General features: G+C 50.4%; 1 protein-coding gene across 1 annotated transcript; it reads left to right on the top strand.

Moving 5' to 3' along the window:
- Positions 1–5,925: 5,925 nt before the first annotated feature.
- Positions 5,926–10,033, top strand: BTG2 (BTG anti-proliferation factor 2). Its single transcript, XM_007988885.3, has 2 exons — positions 5,926–6,167; positions 7,470–10,033. The coding sequence occupies exons 1-2, from the start codon at positions 6,026–6,028 to the stop codon at positions 7,802–7,804; spliced, it is 477 nt and encodes a 158-aa protein (XP_007987076.1). The 5' UTR covers positions 5,926–6,025; the 3' UTR covers positions 7,805–10,033.
- The last annotated feature ends 445 nt before the right edge of the window (positions 10,034–10,478 follow it).

Genomic DNA, 10,478 nt, shown 5'->3' with positions numbered 1-10,478 from the left:
GCTTGGGTGGTGGTGTGCACCTGTAATCCCAGCTACTTGGGAGGCCGGAGACAGGAGAATCGTTTGAACCCGGAAGGCAGAAGTTGCAGTGAGCCAAGACCGCACCACTGCACTCCAGCCTGGGTGACAGAGCGAGACTCCGTCTCAAAAAAACAAAAAACAACAAAGTCCCATCTCAAAAAGTGTCCTCAGGGATGTAAAACTTGTTACCTGCAGATTAGAAAGCTGTTTGCTTACTGATGTGTTAGCAAGCCTTCCTTCAGTCTAGATGGGTAGTTTTCTGTCTACCCTCAACCCTAATCATCTTTGCATTATCTATTTCTGTCCCTACTCTCAGTTCATTCTGGGGTGGAGGAAGGGGTTCAAACCAGAAATATTAAAAATAGCTACCTTCCTGTAGTTCTCATTAGCAGGTTTTAGAGACAATGTCATTTTCTCCTCTTCTTAAATTCTCTTCTGATTCTAAAGAATGACTCCCAGACTGGCTGGCCTAGAACTGACCTTGAAAGGTTCAACTTGGCCGGGCGCGGTGGCTCAAGCCTGTAATCCCAGCACTTTGGGAGGCCGAGACGGGCGGATCACGAGGTCAGAAAATCGAGACCATCCTGGCTAACACGGTGAAACCCCGTCTCTACTAAAACTACAAAAAAACTAGCCAGGCGAGGTGGCGGGCACCTGTAGTCCCAGCTACTCGGGAGGCTGAGGCAGGAGAATGGCATGAACCCGGGAGGCAGAGCTTGCAGTGAGCTGAGATCCGGCCACTGCACTCCAGCCTGGCGACAGAGCGAGACTCCGTCTCAAAAAAAAAAAAAAAAAAAAGAAAGGTTCAACTTTGTGAGAAACTGATAGGGAACCCCCAAAGATGTCCTGATCGTTACCCAATGATGCTTGCAAAGAGTTGTGATATATTTAGCAGTATTTCCACCCTGATTAGGAAGTGAGGAAGAGGCAGCTGGTCTTCCCCGGGTGATGTTTCTTATCAGCTCTGGTCAGCACAGTCAAGTTGTCACCAATGAGGTCTGTTAAGAGGAAAGATCAAATTAGTATTTGCACCAGCTATACTCAGACATACTCCACCAAAATGTACACTCTATCATAACATTTCACAAGACGTCCTTCTTCAACAGATACCATTGTATGTGCTTATTAACATAGCGAACACATATCCATATCCCCTGCTACCCACACACATCAGAGCCCAAGTGCAGTCTAAGTATGTATGCTCACTCAAATATATATACTAATAACTCCCTAACCACACTGACACACACACACACAGACCAACAAAAAATACACTCTGCATGGTGTAGAAATGACCTGATGTTATCCTCCTAGAATATCTCAGCCCAGCCTCTGCCTGCCTCACTCAACCTCAGGTTTCTAACTGTGCTCAGAAAATTGAGGCAACCAAGCCAAGTCCCCACAGGCCCAACAGGGCTCTGGGAAAGACAGAAATTACTTACAAAGATCCAGTTGCTTCTGAGCTGGAAATGGAGAGCAGGGCTGCATGCTAACCCCACAAACAGGGCCAGCACAGAGGCCTGAGGAGTGGGACCCACTTCTGAATGGGAATATGGTCTGAAGAGAGCAGGTGGGTCACTCCTGAGTGGGTCACACAGGTGGGCCATGCAAGTGGGCGAGGTGAGCAACCAGGACTAGAGGAATCAATAGGTCTGAGGTCAAATGGGACAGAAGTTCTGGTCCAGATGAGGCATAAATGAAGTCCACCCTCACTTCCACCACCCCATTTCCCCTCTTCAGTGGGTGAAGTCACTGGTCAGCACATGTCAACATTTAAAGTTCAAAATTCAACCCAAGACCCTTGGGTGGGAGTGGAGGGAGGGAGAGAAGAATGAGGAGGAAGAGGAGGAGGAGGAAGGGCAGGAACGGAGAAAGAGAAGCAGGAAGGACAGGTGGGGAGGGAGAGGCGACCCACTCTCCTTATCTTGCTGCTCAAACAGCACCTTGATTATACCAAGGAATGGGAAGCAACAGGCAACATGCAAAGAAAAAAAGCAGGGGTGACAGCTTGACTTTTAGAGCTTCTAAGGATTCTAGTCCTAGCAATTTAAGAGCAGTTTCAGGAAATTTCAAAAACAATTGGTACTACTATAATGTATTTGTTCAGAAATTGATTGAGAACCTAAATCCAGAGTTGAGTACAATTACACCGTATGCATATGTATATTTTTAATTAATTATTTTTTATGTTTTGAGATGGATTCTCACTCTGTTGCCCAGGATGGAGTGCAGTGTCGTGATCTCAGCTCACTGCAAACTCTGCCTCCCGGGTTCAAGCGATTCTCCTGCCTGAGCCTCTGGAGTAGGCTTTACCAGCGCCCGCCACCACACCCAGCTAATTTATTATTATTATTATTATTATTATTATTATTACTTATTTTTAGCAGAGACTGGGTTTCGCCATGTTGGCCAGGCTGGTCTCAAACTCCTGTCCTCAAGTGATCAGTCTGCCTCAGCCTCCCAAAGTCCTGGGATTACAGGCATGAGCCACCACGCCTGGCTATGCTGTATATTGACTTGGGAACTTTGAATGTGAGATAAATTAAGCTTCCTCTCCCTAGGCTTGTGTATAGAAAGAAAAGAGGAGAGTCTGGGCACAATGGCTCACACCTGTAATCCCAGCACTTTGGGAAGCCGAGGTGGGTGGATCACGAGGTCAAGAGATCGAGACCATCCTGGCCAATATGATAAAACCCCACCTCTACTAAAAATACAAAAATAGCTGGGCATGGTGGCACATGCTTGTAGTCCCAGCTACTCGGGAGGCTAAGGCAGGAGAATTGCTTGAACCTGGGAGGCGGAAGTTGCAGTGAGCTGAGATCAGGCCACTGCACTCCAGCCTGATGACAGAGCGGGATCCCATCTCAAAAAAAGAAAAGTAAAAAAAGAAAAAGAAAAGAGGAGAAAGCGGGGGCACTGCCTTCTGGTATTTATGGATCATCTCTGCCCTACACAAAGTTCACAAACTAATCACCAATGAGGAGGCCAAGACACACCCCGGGTAACGGTGGAGACAAAGGGTTCCAGCCTCCCGGCTCCTGTCCCATTCACTACATCATCTGCAATGACAGCTCTGTCGGACAGCAGCCCATGCAACAGCAGCAGAAGGGCACCACAGTCTAATGAAAAGGTCCCATACTTGAAGTCAGAAAATTTGGTCCCAGTCCTGGTTCTCTTGAGAATTCACTGTGTGGCCTGGTGAGTGACAGAAAAATCTACATAAGGACAGAATTCTATTTTCTAAAGCAAAAAACAGATGAGGGGCTACCACAATATTTTTTTCAGCAGTGCAGTTGCAAGAGATGTTAGGCATCTCCTACGACTCACCCCTGTCACAGACATACCCAGGAAGATGGTCGGCGTTTTCAGATTTAGGTGCTGAATGACCCTATATAGCTGTCTATATCTTGACCTATTTCCCTGACTTCCTTAGTAGTTGACCTTGGTCAGTTCTGGCCTTGCTGACACCTGGTCTGTATGGGTTGGTATATCTTTAAGTTAACTTGTTTCCAGGGTCAGCCCTGTTTCCCGTAACAAATAATTCTTTCCCCTCAGCGAGGAGAAGTAATGGCCTCATCTGGCCTGATCCAGCGTTTGGGGAGAAGCCAGTGAAACAGGCCGTCTAAGAGATATGTTTAATGCCAAAATATTAGAATTTGGGGTCGTTTTGATTTGTTATATGAAGCAGTAGAGCAGCATATATGAATTCTGAATTGTCCCAGAAATGTGGGACACGTGAGCATAGTAACCTGTTTTCAAGTAACTTGCAAACTGTGGTTGAGTCTCTAAAAAGATCACTGACAATGCCAAATGATAGATTGTGAATGCCCAGTGAATGGTATGGATGACTAACTCAGCCTCAAGAGAATGGTCAGCATAGGCTTTCAAGGTGGAAGACCAAGATTACACTGTACCTTCAGTAGTGTGAGAGATTGAGGTGGGGGTGGGGCGTGGTAGAGACAATGATGTATGCAGGAGATAAGGACATGAGCCAGGGAGCAGCAAGGTCATGCATGTTCAGGCATGCATGGAATGGGGACCACGTTACAGGGCAGAGATGGGGATCATGGGCAACCTGTTGAGGGATCCAGGCTGTAGATTCGCTGTGATACTTAGAGGGCAGTGAGAAGAGTGACCCTGGAACACAAAGTAGCAGAAACCTAAAAAGGTAGATGGGGCTAAATTATGAAGGGTCTTAAACATTAGGCAAAGGAGTCTGGACTTGAATTAGTAGACCAATCGGGGAGGGGATGTTTCGGAATGACCTGATCAAGAGAAGAGCTAGGGAATGAAGTATTTTACCAAGGGAACTGCACTAACAGTGGGAAGGGTGGCCTGGGGATGGGACTGGATGGAATCCACTGCAACCATCTAGACAGAAAGAAGCAACCGATTTGGGGACTGGATCTAGGGAGCAAAGTACAAGGAGAGGCTGACCTTTCTGTACGGAGTGACTGGGAAATGATGGTATGGCTGACAGAAATGGAGATCAAGAGGGAGCTAGCTTTGGAGAAGACAATGGGCTTCCACTCACATTGAGGTGGTGGCTGGACATCTGAGGGAGAGGACAGAGCTGGTGGGAACAGGAGCAGGATGGAAAGACAGGAGGACAGACTGTGCAGATGAGAAAAGTCACTGTAAAACAGTAAACATCAAGACAGACTACATGCATAGGACCTTTCCAAGGAAAGGCAGCCTAGAGAAAAGGGAGGAGGACTGAGGAGACATAGTGTGGGGAACGGGGCAGGAAGGGATCCAGGGCCAGCAAAGCCAGGCAGCGGGGTGGAGAAGCCTGGGGCAAAAGGAAAAAGGACAGGGACACTGCTTCCAGAAGGTGGTCAGAGGGCTCAGAGTTCAAGGAAAATAGGAATTTACAGAGGCCATTGGGTTTGAGTCACCTTACAAACACTGGGCATCTGTATACCAGACCCTGGGCCAGGCTTCGGGGTGTTGGGTAGAAGTTATCCCCATTCGGAAGACATCTACCGAGTGCCTGTGATGGTGGCGGTCCCTGAGTGTGGAAGAGGGAGACTGAGGCCAGATTCTTTCTCGAGAAGGTCCAATCCACAATAAGGAAGGAAGACGGCTGGGGAAGGAGGGAGTGGACAGAAAAATATGTACAGTTGAGAGCAGACTACTAATTCAAAAAAATTAGCACTTAAGGACAGTGAGAACTAGAAAAATAAGTTAAGAAGACAAAAGTCTTGCAACACACCCCCTACCCCTATCCACCATAAAACTTAGACTTGAATGTTTCTCAGCAAGAGAAAAGGCATTGCTGCAGAACGGAACTTGTTGTGGGAGGTGGGATTACTACGGAAACAAGCAGAAGACAGCCTCCCTTTCCAAAGAGCCAAGAGGAACCCCATTTCATCTAGTTAAGAGACGAGGCAAAGAGGTAAAATGGTGACAACACGTCCTGGTGAGTGGTTCTGACCGTGTATGGTTGGAAAATGCTGTGGGAATCCGAAAGGGGAACCACCTGGGAACGGTTCTGGGAAGCCTTCTGGTGGTGTCACCCAAGGCTTCTCGGAGGAGGTGGCCTCTAACCCAAGCCTTAAAAATGGGAGGAGAGGCGAGGCCGGGGCCAGCCCGGCGAGGAGTACTCGGGAGCCGCCTCCCTCCTCCAGAGCTCTCAGCCTCCTCCCCGAGCCTCGCTTTCTCCTCTCGTCTCGCTCTGCTCAGCCGGGCGCAGGTTCCTAGCACTGACGTCAGCGAGCGATGACCTCAGCGCCGCCAAGGCTGCGAGGGCGGGGGCTGGGGTGGCGGGGGCGGGGAAGAGCGCCGGAGCGCGGGGCTGGGCGGGGCGGGCCCGAGCCCCGCCCCCATCCGCTGGCCGCGGCCAATGAGCGCCGCCACCGGTTGTCCCCACCTCCCTGGACCTCCTGAAAAAGGCAGCCCGGGGAAAGTCCGGGCAGAGCCCGAGCAGCGGCCACGGCATCGCTGGCTTGTGGACCCGTACTTCCCACCCGAGACCTCTCACTGAGCCCGAGCTGCGCGCGACATGAGCCACGGGAAGGGAACCGACATGCTCCCGGAGATCGCCGCCGCCGTAGGCTTCCTCTCCAGCCTCCTGAGGACCCGGGGCTGCGTGAGCGAGCAGCGGCTTAAGGTCTTCAGCGGGGCGCTCCAGGAGGCACTCACAGGTGAGCGCGTGCCGAGGGGCCTGGCGCCACCGGGGGTCGGCCCCCTCCCTGCCAGGGCCGTCTTTCCTTTACTCCTGCGGCAGGGTCACCCACAGGAGCAGCTTTGGGACTCGGTGGCCCTCCTCCGACCCCCGGGGCGGTCCGCAGTCCCCAGTTTCCTGGGTCCTCCTCCCCAGCCCTGCGCTCGGGTCTCGGCCCGTGGCTGTTCTGATGGGGCGCGCCCCTCCACGCGCTCGGAGGCGCAGACCCTGGTCCTGGAGTGCCAGCCCGAGTCCCCAGCTTATGCCCCGTCTCATTATGGGCTCGTCTCCCTCGCTGGACCCTCGAGATCTTAAGACCCTCGATGGATGTTGTTGCGGGCCGCCCGGTCGGCCGAGGGGTCCCGATGAGGGAAGAAGGTGCAGTCGAGCCTTTTCAACAACTCGGAGTCCCAGTGCCGTTCTTCCTGCCGGTCGGGGTGCGTTGTGCCTGGGGCAGTCCACTGGTTGCTGACTCGCTTCAAGTTGGAATTTGGGCCCCCTTTGTGTTCTCTTTGGTTCCCCTTAGCCATCTGCCACCTATTGTGGTAGGGAGGAGAGCCTGGTAGCTGGTGACCCTGCCCTGCTGGCCTTCGAGTTGGGAGGTGAAGAGATAAGCAGCCCGTTTGCTGGCTGGGGAGAGACCTCTCTCCCAGCTGTTTCTAGCTGGTTGCTGTCAGTTTGGGGAAGCGATAGCCATCTCGGAACGCACCCACACAGACCCTGCCTTCTGAGAAAAACAGATGTTTCATCAAAACAACCCAGTTTTCACTCCCTTGGGCACTGCTAAGGAAGGTTCCCTGACTCTTCTGAAGGAAGCAGAGGGAACACAGGGTGGGAGGCCCAATTACTTGCTGTGGACCCAACAATGTTGGCAGCCTTCCTGGCCCTGAAACTTCAGCTCACAGGTCTCCAGAGGCCCTGCCTGGACATGCCAGCCCCAGTCACACCCTTCCCTCCTGAAACTGGGGGTGTGCCAAAAGCAATACACTGGCCACTGGAGAGTACCCCAGAGCTCTGGAATCCCCTCCCAACACACACACACACACACACACACACACACACACACACACACACGTTCCGGAAGCAGGAAAGCAGATCTCTCCCGCTTCCATAAAATTTTCTCTGCTAAGTGGCAAGAGGGTCCTGGAACTCAGAGGAATCCACCTCCCTTACTTAAAGGGCCCCTTCCTCTCCTGTTCCTTGACCCTCCTCCCTGCTCTGTGGTAGTATCCATGGCCCAGCTGCTCTAACCAGGGCATGTCCCCCCGTCCTGTCTCCACAGAGCACTACAAACACCACTGGTTTCCTGAAAAGCCGTCCAAGGGCTCTGGCTACCGCTGCATTCGCATCAACCACAAGATGGACCCCATCATCAGCAGGGTGGCCAGCCAGATCGGACTCAGCCAGCCCCAGCTGCACCAGCTGCTGCCCAGCGAGCTGACCCTGTGGGTGGACCCCTATGAGGTGTCCTACCGCATTGGGGAGGACGGCTCCATATGCGTCTTGTACGAGGAGGCCCCAGTGGCCGCCTCCTGTGGGCTCCTCACCTGCAAGAACCAAGTGCTGCTGGGCCGGAGCAGCCCCTCCAAGAACTACGTGATGGCGGTCTCCAGCTAGACCCCTCCGCCCCCGCCCTGGGCGCCGCCGTGCTCATGCTGCCGTGACAACAGGCCACCACATACCTCAACCTGGGGAACTGTATTTTTAAATGAAGAGCTATTTATATATATATAATTATTTTTTTTTTTTAAGAAAAGAGGAGGAAAAAAACCAAAAGATTTTTTTTAAGAAAAAAAATCCTTCAAGGGAGCTGCTTGGAAGTGGCCTCCCCAGGTGCCTTTGGAGAGAACTGTTGTGTGTGCTTGAGTCTGTGAGCCAGTGTCTGCCTATAGGAGGGGGAGCTGTTAGCGGGTAGACCTAGCCAAGGTGAAGTGGGAGACATTTGGCTAGCGCCCCAGGAAGATGGGAGAGGGAGCGAACAAGATTAGCAACTGTGAACAGAGAGGTTGGGATTTGCCCTGGGGGAGGAAGAGAGGCCAAGTTCAGAACTCTCTGTCTCCCCCAGCCAGACACCTGCATCCCTGGCTCCTCTATTACTCAGGGGCATTCATGCCTGGACTTAAATAATACTATGTTATCTTTTTTTTTTTTTCTTTTTAATTATACTTTATGTTTCTTTTAATTTTCTAATGAGGTCCTGGGCAGAGAGTGAAAAGGCCTCTCCTGATTCCTACTGTCCTAAGCAGCTTTTCTTGAAATCATGACTTGTTTCTAATTCTACCCTCAGGGGCCTATAGATGTTGCTTTCCAGCCAGGAATCTAAAGCTTTGGGGGTTTTTGTTTTGTTTTGTTTTGTTTTCTGAGGGGGGAGGAGGGAACTGGAAGTTACTGGGGTTAGGATGGAAGGGAACTCTGCACAAAACCTTTGCTTTGCTAGTGCTGCTTTGTGTGTATGTGTGGCAAATAATTTGGGGGTGATTTGCAATGGAATTTTGGGACCCAAAGAGTATCCACTGGGGATGTTTTTTGGCCAAACTCTTCTTTTTGGAACCACATGGAAGTCTTGTTGCTGCTGCCATGATCCCTTTGAGAAGTGGCTCAAAAGCTACAGGGAACTCCAGGTCCTCTATTACTGCCTTCTTTTCAAAAGCACAACTCTCTTCTCATCCTCTCCTCCCTCTTCCCTTCTGGTCGGGCCATGGAGCTACCCTATTTTCTAGGACAAGAGTTCTCAGTCACTGTGCAATATGTCCCCTGGCTCCCAGGAGGGTCTGGAGGAAAACTGGCTCTCAGAACCTCCTGATGCCCTGGTGGGCTTAGGGAACCATCTCTCCTGCTCTCCTTGGGATGATGGCTGGCTGGTCAGCCTTGCATGTATTCCTTGGCTGAATGGGAGAGTGCCCCATGTTCTGCAAGACTACTTGGTATTCTTGCAGGGCCGACACTAAATAAAAGCCAAACCTTGGGCACTGTTTTTTCTCCCTGGTGCTCAGAGCATCTGTGGGAAAGGTTGCTGTCTCTCTCAGTACAATCCAAATTTGTCGTAGACTTGTGCAATATTTACTGTTGTGGGTTGGAGAAAAGTGGAAAGCTACACTGGGAAGAAACTCCCTTCCTTCAATTTCTCAGTGACATGGATGAGGGGTCCTCAAAAGACCTCAAGTTTCCCAAACCGAATCACCTGAAGAAGGACAGGGCTAGGGCATTTGGCTAGGATGGCCACCCTCCTGCTGTTGCCCCTTAGTGAGGAATCTTCCCCCACTTCCTCTACCCCCAGGTTCCCCTCCCCACAGCCAGTCCCCTTTCCTGGATTTCTTAACTGCTCAATTTTGACTCAAAGGTGCTATTTACCAAACACTCTCCCTACCCATTCCTGCCAGCTCTGCCTCCTTTTCAACTCTCCACATTTTGTATTGCCTTCCTAGACCCTGCTTCCAGCCTTTATTGCTTTAAAGTTCACTTTGGGCCCACAGACCCAAGAGCTAATTTTCTGGCTTGTGGGTTGAAACAAAGCTGTGAATCACTGCAGGCTGTGTTCTTGCATCTTGTCTGCAAACAGGTCCCTGCCTTTTTAGAAGCAGCCCCATGGTCTCATGCTTAATCTTGTCTCTCTTCTCTTCTTGATGATGTTCACTTTAAAAACAACGAAACCCCCGAGCTGGACTGTTGAGCAGGCCTGTCTCTCCTATTAAGTAAAAATAAATAATAGTAGTATGTTTGTAAGCTATTCTGACAGAAAAGACAAAGGTTACTAATTGTATGATAGTGTTTTTATATGGAAGAATGTACAGCTTATGGACAAATGTACACCTTTTTGTTACTTTAATAAAAATGTAGCAGGATAAACTTGTGTGGTGTAGAGAAGATAAAATTCTCACATTGTACATTTGCGTTTCCCTTTCAGATCCAAATCCTTTCTTTGCGTTTAATAGTATTTCTCCTCAGTTGCACTCAATCTACAGCATGTGGGTGGCATAAAAGAAAAATCTGGTTGTATGGCTGGGCCATTTCCAAGCATCCCCTCTTCCCTGGAAAGTAGCTCGTTACTTCCCTGTTTGTGTGTGTGTGTGTGTGTGTGTGTTTATTTTTTGTTTTTGTTTTGTTTTTGAGACAGGGTCTCGTTCTGTCACTCAGGCTGGAGTGCAGTGGTGCAATCTCAGCTCATTGCAACCTCTGCCTCCTGGGCTCAGATAATTCTCCCACCTCTGCCTCTTGAGTAGCTGAGACTGCAGGCATGTGCTACCACGCCTGGCTGATTTTTGTAATTTTTGTAGGGACTGGGTTTTGCCAT

This window comes from Chlorocebus sabaeus, chromosome 25, assembly GCF_047675955.1.
Source record: "Chlorocebus sabaeus isolate Y175 chromosome 25, mChlSab1.0.hap1, whole genome shotgun sequence".
Taxonomy (NCBI): domain Eukaryota; kingdom Metazoa; phylum Chordata; class Mammalia; order Primates; family Cercopithecidae; genus Chlorocebus; species Chlorocebus sabaeus.
The sequence above is the reverse complement of the archived record's forward strand: the minus strand, read 5'-3'. Positions and strand labels throughout refer to the sequence as shown.